This window comes from Athene noctua, chromosome 19 (genome assembly GCF_965140245.1).
Source record: "Athene noctua chromosome 19, bAthNoc1.hap1.1, whole genome shotgun sequence".
Classification (NCBI taxonomy): Eukaryota; Metazoa; Chordata; class Aves; order Strigiformes; family Strigidae; genus Athene; species Athene noctua.
Genome location: NC_134055.1, coordinates 6,005,750 through 6,024,845, shown reverse-complemented (window position 1 = coordinate 6,024,845; position 19,096 = coordinate 6,005,750). Strand labels below are relative to the sequence as shown.

Genomic DNA, 19,096 nt, shown 5'->3' with positions numbered 1-19,096 from the left:
AGGAGGCACCAGGGCTTGTGGGGAGGAGGCTCTTTCTGGCCCTTCGTCACTGCTGCCAGCGCCACAAAACGGCTCTGTGGACATTTGCGGTGGGCTGCTCTCATGGGGCATCCCCCAAGTGCAGTGAGGTGCACATCTGGCAATGTGATGGGAGGGCCACAGCCTGGGGCTAACCGGAGGCAGGAGGTGGCACCTTGGTGTTGAAAGAGGCAAAATGCAGGAGAGGGTGGCTCCAAGGGCAGTGAAAGACAAATGAGAAGAGTCTGTGAAAAGCAACAGAGAAGGGACAAAGAGAACGTGAAGGTGTTTACCTTTGTTGGAGGGCATGAAATCCTTAGCCTTGTCATTGCAATAGTGCAGGCAGCAGGACAGAATCAGGTCATCATTATTTCCCTGGAAGAAAAGGGCAATGTTACCCCTGACAGGAAAAAAAATCCTGCAACCCCACCACCCTCATTTCTGCACTGCCCTTGAGCCACTGCTGCAGCTCAGCCGAGGGCAGGGCTGTGCCGAGCTGAAATGCAGCTCTCAGGAGCCTGCCCAGCCCCCTGCAAAGGTGGAGACAGAGCCACCCCCCACCCAGAGCTCGTGGACCCCAGGGTCCCTGGTTTCCCCCAGGGAGATGGTGGCAAAGAGCCTCCAGCCCTCGGCAGCACTGCCGCTGCAGCCAGAGGCCCCTTACCTGCTGGCCAGTGGTGTCTTCGCTGCGGAAGGAGATGGACTCCAGCTCGTTGCCTCGGCTGGTCAGAGCCCTCAAGCAGTTGTCCCGGCTCTCAAAACGCTCCTCCAGGAACTCGATGGACTTCCTGGCTCTCTCCTGCACTTGGCGGGCATAGCCTGCGGCCCGGTGCTCCATCTCCGGGCCCTTGGCCAGGCCATCCAGCTCGTTTATCACTTCAAACAGGAAAAGGAGGTACAGTTACTATGGGACAAGGTGCTCCCATGACCTGCTGCTGGAGCACACAAGTTGCCAAGGCCTCGGGGCCGGGGCACTGGAAGCTGGCTCAGGAAATCTGGGTTCAGCTGCTGCAGTGTCCCTGCGCTCCTGGACTTGGCTGCGGGTTTGGAAAAGCTTTGCTGCCTTCCACCTCCGTGGGTCACCTGGCTCAGCCCCGAGCGCACCCATACCTCGCCCCTGCAGCGTGGGGTAACGCTCCCTAAGGGCACCTCGCTCTGCTCTGCGACACGCTGGGAGCACTGTTGTGCCCCCCCCCCCCATGCTCCTGCAGCACGTCCGTGGGTCCCGGAAAACCACGGCCTCCTGCAGCCCGTTCCTCTGCCCCCGAGCACAGCCATACCCTGCTGCCTCACTTTGTGACTCGAAAATTTGCTGCTTTCCTGCCACAAGGCCACACGTGGGAACAGGGTCACGCGTGGGAGCAGGCCGTTCCCACTCCGGCACTGTTTCCCGCGCAAGTCCTGGCCCCATGTTCCCACCTGGAGCTGCTGTCCCGAGCTCCTGGCAGGGCAGATGCTCTGCAACACCTCACCCATCTGGGTCCGATACAGGGTTCGCACATCTGTGCTGACACACGCTGCTCGAGACAACACTGAGCCTGGGATCAGGCGGATTCCCACCCCGTTTCCCTTCACTGGAGCCCGCTGAGCCTCCCGCACTGCTGCCAAGCGGTCGGGAACCCCGGCCACTGCGGCCCCCCCAGAGCCCAGCACAAGCCCGAGGGACCCCAGCAGAGCTCCAGGAGGGTCCCACCCTCCGGGGCTGCTGGAAGAGCCGCTCTGTCACACAGCCAGCGTGCGGGTGTGAGAGAGATGCCGCCGAGGCGGGTAGCGGCAAGGCCGGGCTCACGAGCACGGGGCTAGACGTGTGCACGAGCGTCCTTGCCCGTGATCGTGCACGGGGCCGTGTGTGCGCGAGGCCGGGCGCGCGCGAGAGCTGGTGTGCACGTGTGTGCGAGGGAGCCTCTGTGCGCACAGTGTGTGTTTTAGCCATGGCTTCATTTCTGAAGATTGTTTCCGAGCCTGGAGCCAAGTCCTGAGTTCAAGTGGGAACTATGCATTCCTTGGGGGTTCGGGGAGAGAGCTCGGGGTCTGAGGCCTCTCCCCAGTGCTGTGAATCACTGCCCGGGGAGCCTGCGTGATCGCTCTGTTCCATGGTGAGACTGGCACTCACTGTCTGGGTATTCAAATTAAAGCTGCATGGAACTGCTTTGCTCTTCCCTGGCTGGCGACTCTTCTTGCTACCGACCTGATGCTGCCATTTCCACACAATGCACGGCTGGGCCCGGGGTGGGGGGAGCCGTGCAAGAACGGAACATCAAACAGGAAAAGCTGGTATTCCCTCCCGAAATCCGCCTTCCTGCTTCCAAGCTAAACAGGCTTCAAAGGGGAGGCTTGTTTGTGCTTCTGCACCAGGCCTGGCTTCTCCATGGCGGGGTCAGCCTCAAGGAGCACGGAGCAGGTTAAAGAGCAAGAGAAACAAACCCAACGCGAAGCTGTGCGCTTAACCCCTTGCTGCATCCCCGGGAAGAGAGGGGAGGAGTGCTCCGTGCCGGGGGAAGGGCACCACGTTTATCTCTGGTCCCTGTACTCGGGTCTCAGCACTGACGGCTTTCCTGGGGGACGAGGGGGAATTTGACCAACAACTGATGTGGACGGGGACTCACTGGCTTCAGGGTGCTTTAGCAGCAGCAGGGGAGGCTCGTGGCAGGAGATGAGTTACTCTGTCCCTGCTATGATGGGCTGTGCAGGGAGGCAACGGGACAGGAGAGCACTGGAGGTGCTCAGTCGCTGCTGCTCCTCCTGCCCGTGCAGGGCAGGCCAGGCCAGGCTCCTTTTGAGGGCAGCACATCTTGGACAGGAGGAGCGTTTTCAGCCCTCCTGTAAGTGCTGCTCCTGCCACGGCAACAGGGCAGGTCCCAGCTCTCCCAGGTGTTAACAGGCTCCGCAGCCCCCAGGGCTGCCCAGGCTCTGCCGGTGCTGCAGGCTCCCTCCCCTTCCCCTCCACACAGAGCCCTGGCATCGCAGTACCAAGCCGCGGAGCACCTTGGCAGCTCCCGTGCTGAGCTGGGCAGGCGGCCAGCCCCGCTGCCCCCACCCACCCTCCCATTCCCAGCTCCAGGAATCCCTCCTGAGCCAGGCTGTTCACCCCACGGGGAAGGGCGGCAGCTGGATGCTGGCTCTGGGGCAGGCAGAGCTGTCTGCTGGGCACTGGGAGGTGAGGGGGAAGCCCCGTGATGGTGGGGAGGGCAGGTCAGGAGATCGGCAGGAGCGTACACCTCACTGCCAGGGGGACACTGGAGATGCCCACGGGGCAGGGCTGACCCGCAGCCTCCCGGGGCTGGAGATGGGGCAGCCTGTGGGCTCTGGGAGGCTCAGCCTCCCTCCTGCCCCGGCCTCTCCTGATGCCCTCGGGGATCCTCTGAATGCCAGGCTGGCACCGGGACGCGCCGGGCGCCGCGGTGACACTGGCCGGAGGAACGTTACCTCCAGCCCGGAGCACGATCAAACAATCAGAGCAAAGGCATCTAACCAAATCCTCCCGCCACCCTGGGAGACCACCCAGCAGCACAGCCGTTATCTGCCAGGGTGAGTGTTTACCAATAACGGGAACCAGCTTGCTGTTTTACTGCGAGCTTTATAAGGATAAAAAGAAGGGCTGGGCTTGAGCAGCTCTGAGACGCTGGGACACAGGCCGGCCATTTGCTCAGGCTGCCTAAGCCCCAGCTCAGCTGGGATAAGCTATCTGCTCTGATTGTTTAACAATTCCTCCTCCTTGCTCCCTCCAAAATTCCCTCCAAATCCTATTTAACACCCGCCTGCCTCTCTCAGCCCCTGGCACCCCCAAATGCACCAGGAGGAGTTTACTGACTGCTGTGGGCAGAAAGCTGTCAGGAAGGGAGAGGGGTGACACGGGCTGAAGGAACACCAGCCACAGCTGGGACAAGACAGGGCAGGATGGAGACCAGCCCCACGGCACGAGACAACTGGTTCCAGACCACACTGTTGGGCACAGAGAGAGGGAGCTGGCACAGAGGGACATCCCGTGCAGGGGGAGAGGGGAAGCCACCGCCGTAGCACTGGTCCTACTCACCGATCAGGGGCACCACCAAGATGAATTTCCTGCAGTCCAGCAGTGTTATCAAGCTGCTGAGGTGGTCGATGAAACCATTGGTGTCTGGGACCAGGAAGACAGGTCTGATCTCCAGCTCCATCTGCCTCATTTGACTCTGGTCTTTCAGCACGGCCTGGAAGAGAAGGACACATGATGAGTAAGTAGGATGTCAGCCCTATGACCTGTGGACCTCGACAGCAGAAGATAAGCCTGGCTGGCACGCACACCTCCTGCAGCAAGGACATTGTGTGAAGGGCACTGGCAGGAGGCTGCGTTCATCCCACCTGCACCTCAAACACCAACTCTTGCAGATCCACAGTGCACACATAAGTGGGATGGCAAAAGCCTCTAAGATGGCCCTCTCCTAGGAGAACAGCCCTGTCGAGGCTCTGGGGAGAACCAGGACCAGCCTTGAAAATGGAGGTGTTTTGGGAATTGTCCCATTTACGGGGCTGGCAGTTGCCGGGACTATCTGCAGCGGTGCCAAGAGACCAACCCCAGTATAAAACAGAGAGGAGAAAAGGGGGCTGAAGGGAGTGGGATCTGGGACTCCAGATGGAAACAGCTCAAGGTGACAACAGCTAAAACAACTTTGGGACACACAGGTTCTGCCAACGACATCCTAACACAAAGACCCCAAGGAAGCAACAGGAGGGGAGGTTTGTGGGGTGAGGATGCTTGTCTGAGTATCTCACTCACTGTCTCACCAGCTCCCGCACATGCCTTGCCTTTTCTGACTTCATCCAGCTGGGAAACCAGGTGGGTTCCAGCCCTGGAAACCCACAGCACTGTCCTTGGCTGAGCCCTTCACACCCGCTGGAGACCAGAGGTGCTCACACATACATGGGAAGGGTCTGTTGGCAACCCTGTGGGGTTGCACCTGGATCTCTGGACAATGCCAGATGCCAAAATAGGACCCAAGAGCTCACACATTACATTTGATGCTATCGAAGGACTTGGGCTCTTTAGTAAGTCACAGGCTTAAAAAACTCAGGATGCTATTCTAGTGCTTCCTCTGCTTAAAAATAGCTTCCCTGGACTTGCTGATGTTTGTTGCCTCTAATAGGAACTGGTCACCCACGGAGCACAGCAGCACTGTTGTGGAACACATTCACCATGCAAACCCTTGCAACAGCGGGCTTGCACCCACAAGATGTGCCCTGGGGACAGGAGGTGACCGCTGACCCTGTTCTGCCCAATGTCACAGGGAGCTCCCCCTGCCCGGGGTGAGGATCTGAACCCTCCTGCAGTCAAGCCAAAGCCTCGGAGGCACCCTGGAACGATGAGCTGCACGGGCCAGCAGTGGCCACGGAAAGAAGTGGTTTTTAATCCATTTCCAAGTGTTGTCATCTGGCTTTAAATCAAGGCGACTTGATGCTGCCACCTCCCACAAGTGTCTCCAGGCAAGGCAGCAACCAGAACCTCACCACGTGCCTCCCACCCGCCTCCTGGCAGCGTCAGTCCCAGGGCCGCAGCTCCCATCGACCTTGAGGGGAGACGGGCAGAGCGGGGAGCGCGCCAGGTCCCTTCCGCTGCCATCCCGCATCGCTCAGGGGCAGCTACAATGGCACCAAGTGTCCCTGGGCAGTGCAGATGCTGCCAGGGCTGGCCACACGCCAGGTGCCATCGCTGCCTGCACTCTGCCTTCACCCCGGGAGGTGCTGGCACACCCCAGTGGCACGGGAACCCCGTGGCAATCTTGCACGGCGCTGCCGCTCACTGTGAGGAGGGCGGCAGATGGGGTCTCGCCTTGGGTTTTTGGGGTGTGGGAGGAGATGCTCGTCCCTGGGAGGCACTGGGCCCTGCAGAACTCCACCAAGCTCCACCTGCCACAGGGAGATGGAGAAGGGCCCCGTCGGCCAACGCAGAGACCCAGAGCGAAGCATCACGTCCCTTGTGCGCCGGCCAAAGAGGATGACAACCCTGAACTTGCAGGAAGGGGGGGTGGCAAAGCTACACGGCCTCAAATGGCTGACGACAGTCCCACGTGAGCAAGGGCCGGTGGCGGGAGGGGACCCCCGCCTGCACCCCAATACAGCTCCCCGACCGCAGGGCTCACCCCGGCCCACGCAGGCGACCTCAGGAGCGCGGCGCAAGCGGGAAGCTCACCTACCCCTCCGTCTGGAGGCGCGGGGGTGACGGCGGGGACGGGGTGGGGCAGTACCCTCGTGTGTGGCATTTGCCCCGGCAGCTTTCGCAGGCCGTACCCAGCCGATTCCTGGCAGCCGTGAGCGACGCCTGTGCCGGCCGTCACGTCCCATTCCGCTCGCCGGGCCGCCCGGTGAGAGAAGGACACAGGATGCGCCGGGAGTGAAAGAGCGAGGTCGGCGGGGAGCGTGCCAAGTCCCCGCGCACAGCTCCGGGCCGCTCGGGGAGCCAGAGGGAAACTCGCCTTTGCAGAGTTCAGAGGCCGGCAGTGAGATTTATTTTTGTTTGTGTGAGTAAAAGGCTGCAGAAGCCTCCGGCCAAGGGGTTTCGGGGGGGAGAGGAGTGGCCTGTGATTCATGCCGACGCTGGCTGGCCCCGCGCCAGAGATGAAAGGGAGCCCATGTGCGGGGAACCGGGGAGGCGAGCGCCGCGTTAACCCTTCTGCCGGTCCGTGGGGCACGGTCCCGTGGGGAGGAGGGAGAGCGTGGGGGATGTGGATTGGGATGCCTGTGTCTGGGGCCTGGATTCTGTGCCACCACTGCTGCCAGAAATGAGCTGCCGGTCCCACTGTGCCTCAGTTTCCCCAATGCAAGGACAGGGAGGCGGAGGCCCAGGCGCCCCGCCGGGAGGTGGGGTTTGAAGACCCTGGGGAGAGCGGCGCAGTTAAAAACAGTGGAGGTACAGCCTCACCTGGGCCCAAGTGCTTTAGGATGGCCAGAATTTAGTCTTGTCTTATTAGGGTTAAACTCACTGCACAGCAGGGGACCTCTGAGGCCGGGAGGGTCCCTGCTCCCCCCAGGGACAGGCAGGTCCCCTTCTCCTGCCTCTTGCACCCGCACACTGTGGCCATCAGAGCTGCTGCCCCCACCAGCCCCCTGCCCATCCTGCTGCTCTGGCCAGGGGGGCTTCTCCCAGGAGCTGGGCCGGAGCTGGAGGTGGCTCCCCCGGCTGCCCCAGCTGGTGGCAGCACTGAGATCAGACACTCCTGCACACACAGTCCCAAATTCCCAGCTCGTCCATCAGCTGGGATCACCTGGGGGATTCCCCGGAAGCCGATGCCTGGCTGAGGGCTTCCAGTGTGGGCAGGGGACCGGTCCCCCCGCGAGCCAGGCTACCAGGTGGCACTTTCTGCAGAGTGCCGGGGGGAGACCTGAGGGTCTCCACCTCAAGTACAGAAAAGGAAGGGGCTCCACATCGACTCCTGGGATTCCACACACGCACCCTGGAGCTCCGCTGCCCGTGGTGCCAGGCTGGCAGAGAGGTTTGGAGCCAAAGCTTGGCAGAGCCGAGTGCCGCGCTGCCGTCGGGATGGGTCATACGGGGTCACACCGCTCTGCCAGGACGGATGGGCTGTCACCATCCTGCCACCACCTCTCCTGCCCCGACCTCCTCTCCAACCACGGGGAAACCCAGCGCCGCTGCCCCTTCCAGCCCCGTGTGCTCCGCGGGGATCGGAGGCGGATTTTCCAGAGCCGAGAACAATGCCTTTCTAGTCTCTGCTCGAGGGCTTCCTCCTCCCAAGGTTCGTCTCCAGCGTCTTCCTCAGAAGTAAACGTGCCCCGTGCCTGGTAGCAAAGCGGGGCCGCCGCCGTGGCGGAGCCGCCGTGGGTGGGTGTGCGTTTTCCGCAGCCGGCAGGCACCCGCTCCCAGGCAGGTGCGTGTCGGCGCGTGTGCACCCGCGGCATTGTTCCTGCGCGCCGAGGAGAGCGTGAATGGGATACGGCTATATTTAGCCACTTACTCACACTACCGCCACAAAGGAGCGGCTGCATCTTAAGGGGGCGGCCGTTCCGTGGGCTCAGAAGGGACAGGAGAGCGGCTATTTTGGGAAGACATGTCATAATTGGCCGCCCCGGTTAAGCTGCTTCTGTAATGCTGAGCAAAACAATAGCAGCATCCAGAGGAAGAGCCTGTTATGTTTCAGGTGGGATGTTTTCAACCGGTCAGGAAACTTGACCGCTCCCAGTGCACAGCGGCGGCACAAAGGACAGGGGACGCTGAACAGCATGGACCAAGGGCCTGGCCAAGCAGCGGGGGCGGTGGGAGCGTGCGGCGGGACCCGGTGCTGGCTGGGGACACAGCCCTGCTGGAGAACACTGCCTGTGCTGGCAGCGCCACTGTCACCTCCTCTTGCCCACCTGCCTGCCTGGCCTCTCGTCCCCCCAAATATCTGGGTAGCACCAAGGTACGGGCCTGGTCTCTCAGCCCACCCCGACGCATTGCTGCTGTCGCCAGCCTGTGGCATGGGGCTGGCAGGCGGCTCTGTCCCAGCCTGGGCAAGCGGTGAGGGCAGAGGCAGGGTGGCAGCAGAGCCAGGGAGCAGGAGCCAACCCATAACCCAGGGACAGGCAGCAAACAGCTGCCTCCTCCCAACCACGGCTGCCTCCTCCCAACTAAAGCTGCCTCCTCCCAACCAGAGCTGCCTCCTCCCAACCAGAGCTGCCTCCTCCCAACCAGGGCTGCCCAGGGACACAAGAGGTTATGACCCAACCCTGCTCTGGCCTATCTGCCCCGCCTCAGAGTGATGGTTTTGGGCTCCCAGCTCATGAAGAGCTGAGCTCTCCTGTTCACTCGGGTGCTGGCCAAGGGCCACCCGCGTTTGCCATCTACCCCGCCTGGGGCCGTACTGCCCTGGTAGCTCAAGCCGCTGTCCTGCACACATCCAGCCAGGGCAGGGACCGAAGGAACACAGAGAAACCCAAATCCCCCTCGAGGTGTAAATGCGACCCCAGCACTGACTGTGGTTGGGAGCTACAACAAAGACCTGCAGGGCTACACCACCAGCTGATGCAGGGCAGGTAAGCAGCAGCAGTGAACTTAGGACAGGTGGATGACCTCCATCAACAGCAGAGTCAAGTTGCAAGAGGTGGGGAGCACAGCAAAGACAGGGAGATAGTGCAAGAAAGCCTGCTGGGGAGACGGGAGTGAATTTAGCTGCAAGCACAACTCTGCACGGCCCAGGCGAGGCTAAGACACTGCACTCCCCCCAGGCACAGAAAGAAAATGGATGGCCAAGACATGAAGGCTTTGCCCTGGCTCACTGCTTGCACCACCAGACTATACGGGAGGCACTGGTGGCACCCGGGCTCTCTGGGCCCCGAGTCCCCCCCACAGCGCAGGCACAGCCACATGGCCACGCGTGGAGAGCGGAGGCTCTCAGCTGTGCTGAGACAGGAGCCGCATCTGCCGCACTGGGATGAGTATGTGGAGCTGTGGCTTGTCCCCAGGATAACGAAAGTGGGACTCAGAGAGCAGCCAATGCGTGAACTCCGTAGGTGAGCAGTGAGTAAGAGAAATGGGCTGTAACAGGGAAGGCAGAAGGTCCCCAGGTCCCAGGAAATACAAAATCTCTTGTGAAGATCAGGAAGGTCAAGGACCACAGGCCAAGACAGGGAAAGTGGAGGGGGTGGATGCTGAGCTGGCTCTGACCTGGCCTCCCCAGGCAGCGCCTTCCACCCGAGCTCCTCCAGCCCTGGCTGCGTGGTCAGTACCAGGGCAAGCACACATGTTCTGCTCCAGGCTGTTCCCAGCTTAGCTACGGGCTGGATGACTTTACCAAAGCCCCAAGGACTTCTCCTCCACCCCGCGCCTTCAGACTCCAACTGCACCTCAGCTCTCAGCTGTGCAGCCCCTTAAGCTGCCCACACCCTCGTTTTGACCTCTCTCCGCCTGCGAGCATCGGCCCCAGCACGGCTGCGGAGGAAGGGAGGAGCACGCCGGGGGGAGAAAGCCCCTGACAACATCAGGCAGCCCCCACTCTCCCCGCAGAATGGGCAGCGGCCATCCCGGGGGCCCTGCTGCAGCTGGGCTAGTCGCCGGGGCCGGGATCTGCTGCACGCTGCCCTCCCCGAACATGTGCAGTTCCTGTTTGCTGTGTCTGTACAAGGCAGTGGGAAGTGGGGAATTTACTTACACCTCCCGCTTAACAACCCTGGGAGGCTGGAAGGCTTCAGGCCGCTTTAATTTACAGCCCATCTCTCCAATCTCTCACTCGTTCGCTGCTGCTTTCTTCCTCCTTGTATTAATGTGACCCAGGTACCTGCCAACAATAATGGACTCGCTTGCGGGGGCGGCCCCTCCCTCCCGGCGCAACTTCTACCTTCGCCTTGATATGAATTGCTCAAAATTCAAATGAAAAAGAAAAAAGGCAAAAATCTGAAAGGTTGGGGTGGGTTTGGAAAAGCGAAGCGCAGTGGTTCTGGGCCCGGCGCCAGTAGCCGGAGGGTACACATGTGCACGCTCTCCCAGTAGGGCCTTCAGCAGCCCTGTTTTACAACCACCTCGGCACACACTGCAGAGTTCACGCATATGGCCAGACAGATGTGTCTGGCTTACGTTCAAGGCTGGAAAATGAAGAATTATGGAAGTGAAGGGCCCTGGGCATTAGAGAGGGCGGAGGTGAGGGGGAGGGGAGCCAGGGAGAATTTTTCCTCTGCTGAGAAATCCTCATCTGGGCTGCGAGGCTGGAGGAAGAGGGGTTGTGAGCGACGAGGCAGCCAACAGCCATGCATCTGAGATTGCTCTTAAAGCAACAGTGTGCACCGCCAGGCATCTGCTCCCAGTCCAACCAGTTTACTTCATCAGCTCCCACTGGGAAATATGCTCAAATCAGGCCAGGGCCACGACAAGATCACCTGTCTCCCATCTGTTTGTCCCCATCACGATGGCAACGCGGCGCTCTGGCTGCAGCAGCCGTTCACAGACTATTTTTCCTGCTGCTGGCTCCCGCGTGAACTCTGCCGTTCACGTCCCACCCTCTCCTCTGTCTGCCTGTGCCCCACTGCACAGGAAAGCTGATTTCTCACTGAACCTTGCTGCCACAGAGCATCTGCCCTGGGTGGGGGACAGCTTGCTGCCTGGCACACGCTGCACTACAGCCATCAGCTAAAGCATTCCCCTGCCAGGGCTCTTGGGTGTGCTGGCAGCTCTGTGGAGAAGCTGTGTCTGGCTTCAGGAGGGTCCCAGGAGTCTCCAGAACATTCATCTCAGGGCCTGGGAGGGCAGATCTTGCACTGGGCAGGGACAGCAATACCGATTTGGCTTCCAAAGGGCGAAAGCTAAGCTTGCTGTTGTGTTTCAGAGAGGCAGCACAGGGTACCTACACCTGGGAAGCTCCAGGTGCTGTGAGACATCCCGAGAGGCCACTGGCCCTCAGTGGGGCAGGGAAAGGGCTGCGCACCATTGGCACAGTGAGGCAGGATCAGCCCATGGACTGAAGCAAAGCAGCTCCTCAGCCAGCTCGGGCACCGCAGTCGCACAGCCTGTCCTACCTGAATCTTGTCTTCACGACGCTGCTGCTCAGCTACTTTCCTGGCCAGGGCTTGCTTCTTGGCTCTGAGCTCCTTGATGTCCATCTCTCCTCCGCTGCCTTCAGCCTCGGAATCATCTTCAAATGCCTCAATCATCACATCATCTTCCTTCTTCCAGGAAATGCAGAAAGACAAAAAAACAAGGAGAGGAGTCATCGTAAGGGATGCTGGTGGCAAGGACTGTGATTGTTCTGCTCTCCCCCTTCCAGCAGAAAAATCTCTGACAGGCATAGTCCATCACTGCTTGCTGATGGACGACTATTTCTAAACATCCAAAAGAAGCAAGCAAAATAAATAAATAGTAAACACCCAGGAAGTGACAAGGTGAGACAAGAGATAATGGGGCAGGGAAGGCAGTGACCAGGCAGGGCAGGGGCAGCCCTGCTTAAAGCTCTGTTCTAAAATCAAACCCTCTTCCTCACCTTGGAAAACTCTTCCCACAGCCTTGGGTGAGCCACTGATGTTTTATAAGCTTCAGTTCTGTAACACCATGGTATTTCCCTGTCTCTCTGCTTTGCCCAGCTGTTAAGGCTGCACATCCCTTGGAGCAAATGCTGCTCCTCCCCACCTGCCTGCACTGGGGCTGCACAAGGCTGCTCTAACACTGCTGCCTCATCCGAGGATTGGCACACACGCTGATCATCTTGAGAGGAAACTTGGATCCATGAAGCCAGGAGACCAAAGAGTCTGTTCCCCTTCTCCTTTTTGATCTCTGAATAGGCCAGAGAGATTCCTGCACCCACCCCAAAACTTCCAGCTGGGCTGGAACAGATGTTTTAGGAGGAGACCATTCAATCTTGATTTTAAAGCTCCACATGATGGAGAAACCACTCAAGGTCAGTAATTTCAATGGTTAATTATTTCCTCTGTAACATTTGCATCCTACATCTTTGCCATGCTCATCCTGGCCAGGAACCTTGTCTTTGCTGAACTCAAGGTCAGTTGCCTGGTCCTCCAACTTCCTGCCTGCACAGGCACTTCTGGACCACGCTGCATCTTCACCCTCTCCTGGAGACCCTTCCCTGGCTCTCCCCACCAGGAGGTCTGCAGACCCTTCCCAGTATGCCTCCTCTGTCTGAACTGGAGACCCCAGAATGAGCCATCTGTTCCTCTCCCAGGTGAAGGCTGCACTGGCCTTTCCCTATGCACCCAAATCTCTGTGACCCCAGAGGGTGAGAGGTGGTGGCTGATGTCCAACTGGGAATCAGCCACAACCCAGTTCTGTCCCCAGCTTCGCTGCCATCCCCAGTGGCTCCCTGCCCAAAGGGGAGACCATGAGTCCCTGTTCCTCAACACGCCTGCACACACGTGCTGCTGCACCTCTGCCACTGCCGCTGACCAGCCTCCTTACCTTGCCCACCCCCTTGCACCCAGCGCAGCAACCACGGGCCTTCCCAAGCCCTGCCATTACCGATCTCCCCATCTCTGCACAAAAGCCAAGGGTTCTGATGGGGCTGGGAAGAGATCCCAAGTGGCACCTGGGCAGAAAGACCTGCTCTGAGCCCCCAGAGGGCTGCAGGGGATGGATCCTGCACAAGAGGATGGATAAAAGCATCGCTACACTCCCTGCCCTGTGCGGGATGCCATGGCACGTGTCAGCAGGAGGGACTCGGGCAGGAGTTTGCAGTCTTAATTTAGAACAACCCCAGCACTGCACAGTTGTGTACTCAATCATTTCACCCAGACCGCCCACCCGCCTGGCCACAGAACCATGTACTCTCCTCTCCTTGTGACATTTTAGCCATGGGAAGGAGGAAGATGGAGCCCTCAGGCTCACTTCCCTCTTCCAGGACAGCCTGGACCACAGGAATGGGGGGATGCTGCCAGAGGGACAGCATCGCACTAGGGCCTTGGGAAAAAGCCTGTGTCAGATGCAGACCTGCTGTGGTGGGTCGGGATCTGCTTGCCCAGGCAAGTGATGGTGGTCACGCTGCCGAGCTGGAAGCTCTCTTGCGATCAGAGCCCAAGGAGGAAGCTCCAGGGTTGTGCAATGAGCTCACAGAGGTTCCCACAGCTGAGCAAAGACTGTGTGGATGGGGCAGGAGGGAGCTATCCTCCATACTGTGTTTCTTCATAGCAGAAACTGGAGGGACTGACCCAAAAGGAGGGTTTTGGAGAACAGGACCGTCCCTGTCATGACACTGGATAAAACCTGAAGATCCTCCCATATCACATGATTTTGGTGGTATCAACTTGAAAACCTCCTGAACCTTCCCCAGAAGAGGACAAGGATCCAAGTCTCCCACCTTACAGAGACATCACTTGCTGTCTGGGGTTTTGCCCTGAGCCCTAGTGCAAAAAAATCACCTAAAATCTGTCCCCTGCTCAGCCGGAGCCAGCTGCTGGGACAAGGGTCCTGAGCGCATTCTTGCTCTGGGTGCCACTGGCTGTCACCTCCCTGGGACACGTGGGGCCATGGGCCACCCACTGCTGGCAGAGGCAAGGTGCTGTCCCCTGCACGGGGCGACACCCCCCGTCTCTTCTGCGCCTGGCCCCGGCACAGGGAGGGGACCTGGAGCGAGTCTGGGCAGTGCTGGGCCACCCAGCTCCCTGCTCCCAACGCCCCTGCCCCTCTCTCCTGTTTCCCTGGCCTTTCCGACTGCAAGATTAAACAGAAGAAAAGAGTCAACCTGCAGAGCGGCTGGCAGGGCCCTTAAACACACACACGGAGCCTGGAGTGAAGCAAGGCCTACAGGAACAAGCAAGGGCAGAAAAACAAGAGTTGAATTCCTTAATCACATCAGGATGTGAGAGGCAGGGGAGGGACGGGGCGCCAATGTCAGCTCTTCCTGTACGTGTGCTGGAGGCTGGAGCTCAGGCCTCCGCCACAACGAGCTCCACGGCTATAAACTTGATCCTGAAGCTGAACCCTGACACCCCCTCGCCCACCTCCTCTCCCGGAGCCGCAGTGCTGCACGTTATTAAAGCTCCCCCCCGGCTTCGGGTATGAAAAAGCAGCATCTGGAACTCATAGCAGCGGGCGAGATAGAGGCACGCGGGTTGGACTGGCAGGAAAGGGCATGAGCAAAGTACACTCGGGAGACAAGGGCTGTGCACCATTTGCCCCCCCCCGCCTCCCCCCATAAAATGCACACGCAGCTATGCTGGCTATAAATAGCGGGAGCTGCAGGGCAGGCAGAGGCTGGGCCCCACAGGGGTGATTCTTCCTTCACCGAGGCGCGCTCTTCCCGCACGGTACCTGATCTTCCAGTTGTTTTCCCTCTTGGCTTCCCATTTCCTTTCCCATGGCGTCTGGGACGGGTGCCACTGACACATATTTTCCACCCTTGAATGCCAGCAAAGGCTCTTCTTGTCCACAAAGGGCTTCCAGGAAATACTTCAGAACTGTGACCCTCTTGCAGTTGGCTGCAATAACCTACAGGGTGAGGACGAGGGGGTTGGGGAGAGGGAAAGGAAAACAAAGTCAGTGCAAAGGGAAGGCGGATGGGCAACGGCCAGGGGGAAATGTTTGGGGCTAGAAGGCCCAGTGGGATGCAGGCAGCGCTGCACAGCACCATGGGGATGTGAGAGGTGCCCCTCTTCTTCTAAACAGGGATGGAAGAGGTTAGCCATGCCTCATAGCCCACTGTCCCCAGGGAAAAGGAGGCACGCGAAGTCAGGACACCCAGCACTGATCCGTGTCCTGTCCTGTCCCGCTACGTGCGCCCCAGGGCAGTGGGGCTGCTGGGGGGCAGCCAGCCCCATGCCCAGCCTCACCAAATGGGGGAAAGTCCGCTGAACCGTGCGAGATGAATGATGTGGCCTATCCTTACTGTTTTGTTTCAGCTCCCGTTGCCAGATTCCCCCCCCAAAAGCTGGGGAGCAATGCAGGTGTGAGAGCAGGCGGGTGGGGGCATTTGAGAAAAGCTGAGCCCCTCCTTGTCTCCAGCCCGACCCCGTCCCACGGGCCCATCTCATGGACCAACTGGGGAGCCCCGTCAGGGAGGCTGGGACGGATCTGGCCAGAAGGAAACTCAATAGCTTGGGTAATTATCCAATTTATGAGGCTCTCAAATGGAGTTTCCAGAGCACGGGAGCCCGGTGCCTCTGCGGCCCCGTCCTGCACGGCACAGCCTCTGCTGGCGTCTCTGCCACAGCCGGCCTCGGCTCAGCCTGTGTCCCCTCGCAGCAGGGCTCTGCACCTGCAGAGCTCTCCCCCGGTGCTTCCTGCTGACCGGTGTCACTCCCAGGGAGCAGCAGATTTATAGGGAGAAAGTCAGCAAATGGGGGCTGGAAGTGCTACATGCTATGGAGACAAAGTCCTCGTTGATGCCTGAGTTCCTCCTGCGCCCCCCCAACCACCCTGGTTTTGCTCTGCTCAGACAGAGCAAAGCAGCCGCAGAGACCCCCATCCTAAAAGGGTCCCTGCAGGCTCCCAGGGCCGGGATCCTGACGCTGTGGAGAAGGCCAGACCCCATACAGGTGACCCAACCAGGCGCCTCACAGCCTGGGACGCTGCCTGCTCTCCCCCCATGATACCGACACCGCACGCCCCAGCCCTGGCTTGGCAGAGACCAGCTTGTCACCCTCGTGCCGTTGGCCTGTGGACGTGCCTTGGACAGGACCGTGCCATGGCGAGCGGAGGGCTGGCAGCGGCCTACGGCCCCGCTGCACCAGGCTGCCGAGAGAGGAAACTTCTGCTCTTCCACAAAGCTGCCAGTTTCCTCTCTGCGGGCTAATTTTAACCACCGTGTCGCTGTAGTGCGTGTTAAAAACCTGACCCTCCTCTGACCTCCAACCTTCCACCCTGGCTACTGCCTGAGCGAGGCGCCCTCATGCCCCAGCAGCCAGGGCTGCCTCTGTTTGAAGCTGCCCCCCGCCCCCCCTGGCACCCTGCATCCCCCTATACCTGCACAGACAGGCAGAGGGGGAGGCGAAGTCCCTTCCTCCCTGCGGGAGGCGGTTGCTGAGAGGTGGTGCGAGCAGGATGATTGCAAGAATGTAGTATTTGAGGGAGGAAGGGACCCATAACTACTGATTCTGCTCCTAAAAAACGTCCTACGGGACAGAGGTGAGCAAAGGACGAGGTGAGGCAGGCTCAGCAGCCCTGGGAGCAGGTCAGGCTGCTGGGGATCTTCCTCCCTGAGACAGCCCTTTGCTGCTTGGGACACCCAGCCAGGAGCAATCCAGGCAAGTGTCACCACAGGAACATTTCCATCCTCCTGGCTCTCCTTTAGGAATGATTCTGTGCAGGGGAAAGTCAGAAGGAAAGAGAACAAGAGCAAAGTGGGAATGGCTGTCATGGAAAACATCCCTCCTGAGAGCTCCGGGCTGCAGCAGCCCCGGGGGAAGTGGTGGAAACCTCAGTGCCTGCTTCATCACTAGCTCAACAGGCTAACGCTGCGGAGACCCAGCCTGACTCACACAGGGTGACTTCAGCCTGGGGATTTTCCAGTCTTGGTATCTGCAGTTCTCTCGTGCCCAGGCTGCTGGGTGAGTGAAGCGCCTGCCACTGCCGGCACAGCTGCCAGCAGCCAGGGGCTGTGGGATGCCAGGATGCGGCCGACACCAGCAGTACCGGGGAAAGGGACGTGGGAACTGCTTGGCTAGGCAGGGAAGAGATGGGCATCCCATCCCGACACCATTCCCGAGAGATTTCTCAAGACGCCTCTAGAAATAAAAGCCATCGCATCTAGTTCAGGATCCATGAGGTTTTCATGTATTGCATGAAGGGCTGGGCGCTGACACAGCTGCAGCACAGCCATCTCTGCACAGCAAAGGCTTAAATCTCCCTGTCAGAGCCTCCTGGACTGGGAATGATCAGGCATATTGCAGAAAAACTCCCTTCACTCATGGCTGGGGCTGGGGACAAGGGCAGGTGGGTTCGCTCCTTCCTTCCCTGAAGAAGAAACAAGTAGGAAACACCAGATTTCCTGCCAAGCCAGCACAGCCTGATGCTGAAATTCAGCTCATCTGCTGGGGAGAAAAGAGCCCAACTGAAGGTCCATGACATAATGCCACAGCAACTCGTCTCATGAACACATTTTTCCAGCCCACATGAATGAAAAACAGGGAAGGAGCAAATGCTCTGCACATCCCTGTCACGTGCAGCCCCGCTCGAGGAGGACGCGGCAGAGCCCCGGGCTGCCGGCAGCCAGGCTGACCCTGCCGCGGGACACTCAGCCTCAGCGATGCTGGGAAAGAAGTGACCTGTGACTGGCACCCAGGTCTCTCTCAAACGGCGGAGCGGGACCTTGCATGGCGCAGAGCAATCTGCTTTTGTCAGAAACTTCCTGTTTCGGAGTGGAAACGTGAGTGCCCATGGCAGCGCCGGGATGCCCGGGGCAGCGGGGATGGGCCACAAAAGCACTCGCTGGCTCACGTGGCGATTCCTCACTGCCAGAGTGGAACATGGTGAGAATTCCGGGAGCTGTGCTCACCCTTCCTGAATGAATGGTCAAGCACAAAATGACACCGTGTCGATGTATCTGGTGATGTGGCAGCAGACATTCCCCGTCCCTGGTGGGGAATACAACCATCCCGCGCGTGCCCTTCCCCCTCCGGCCGTGCAGTGAGACAGCAGGAACTGAAAGCCTGACTTCAAGTCATCGCTGGGTATTAAAATAGGCCTGACACGCACACAGCCGCTCTCAAAGGAAAACTGAAACTGAGAATTGCTGAAGTGGTCTGGTGCCCCCGTCCGTGACCCAGGCTCAGTTCCCCAGAGGTGTGAGCGACCGAGGCATCGCTGAGCCCCTCGCCACCGCGGTGCCTCTCGGGGACACGTGGCTGAGGACCAGGAGTGGGGCGGAGGTGGCTTCGGCTGCAGCAGCCCTGATCACCAGACTGATTCCATCAAGCCGGGAGACGAGAGGTTTCTAATCTCCTGCTGCATCAGACAGGCTAACCACCAGCTCCCAGCACCAGCCACCCACCAGCGGGCTGGCGGCTGCTAGGGCACACTGACGAGGCTCATTAGCACTCCGACTGCTAATTCATGGGTCATACATTAACATACTAATCATTGAGTAAGACACAGCAGGACACACATTAACACACACTAACTGCCTGTAGAGACCCACTGGGCTGCGCATTAACCGCACCAGCTGTTGTATTTTCAAAGCCATTTTGCAGTGCCAGTGTCACCCGGACCCTGCGTGTGTCACCTGCCAGCGGCGAGCAGGGTCCCCAGATCTAACGAGAGGTCCCCAGATCTAACAAAGCTGATCCCCTCTACGGTCTTGGCTGTATTTTCTCCTGCAGATTAAAGAGGATGAAGGGAAAAACTTCCCCAAGGAAGTTGTGTGCTGCTCTTTAACAAGAGGAGGGACAGGGGGGACAGATGGATGCAGGGTGGCCGGCACCTGGTCCGAAGGAGGCACAGCCCCAACACCAGCACGTGTCCTCCAAAAGATTTAAGGGCAGGGGAGGGGGTCTGAGAGCTGTGAGCACTGGGCCCGCGGGACACATGCACCTGGTGCTGCTGGGGTGACACCACCAGAAACCAGCCATGGTCTCGCTTTGGGTCAGAGGCGCGCCTGGAGCCGGGGGGGGCAGCCCCTCTGTCCCCCACCCTGGCCTCGTGGCCCTGCTGCTCCACACACGGCTCTCCCGCAGCTAAGCAAAT

At 59.6% G+C, this 19,096-nt stretch overlaps 1 protein-coding gene across 2 annotated transcripts in view; it reads right to left on the bottom strand.

Moving 5' to 3' along the window:
• SMG6 (SMG6 nonsense mediated mRNA decay factor) overlaps positions 1–19,096 on the bottom strand; it is a 115,066-nt gene that overhangs the window by 3,399 nt on the left and 92,571 nt on the right. The window contains exons 14-18 of one of the 2 annotated variants that reach the window (XM_074922841.1): positions 14,729–14,905; positions 11,491–11,640; positions 4,052–4,205; positions 683–894; positions 312–393 (exon numbers count right to left, since the gene is read on the bottom strand). In XM_074922841.1, the coding sequence (XP_074778942.1) occupies positions 312–393; positions 683–894; positions 4,052–4,205; positions 11,491–11,640; positions 14,729–14,905 (775 nt within the window). The remainder of the gene's footprint in view (positions 1–311; positions 394–682; positions 895–4,051; positions 4,206–11,490; positions 11,641–14,728; positions 14,906–19,096) is intronic. The other variant, XM_074922842.1, reaches the window with a different exon arrangement.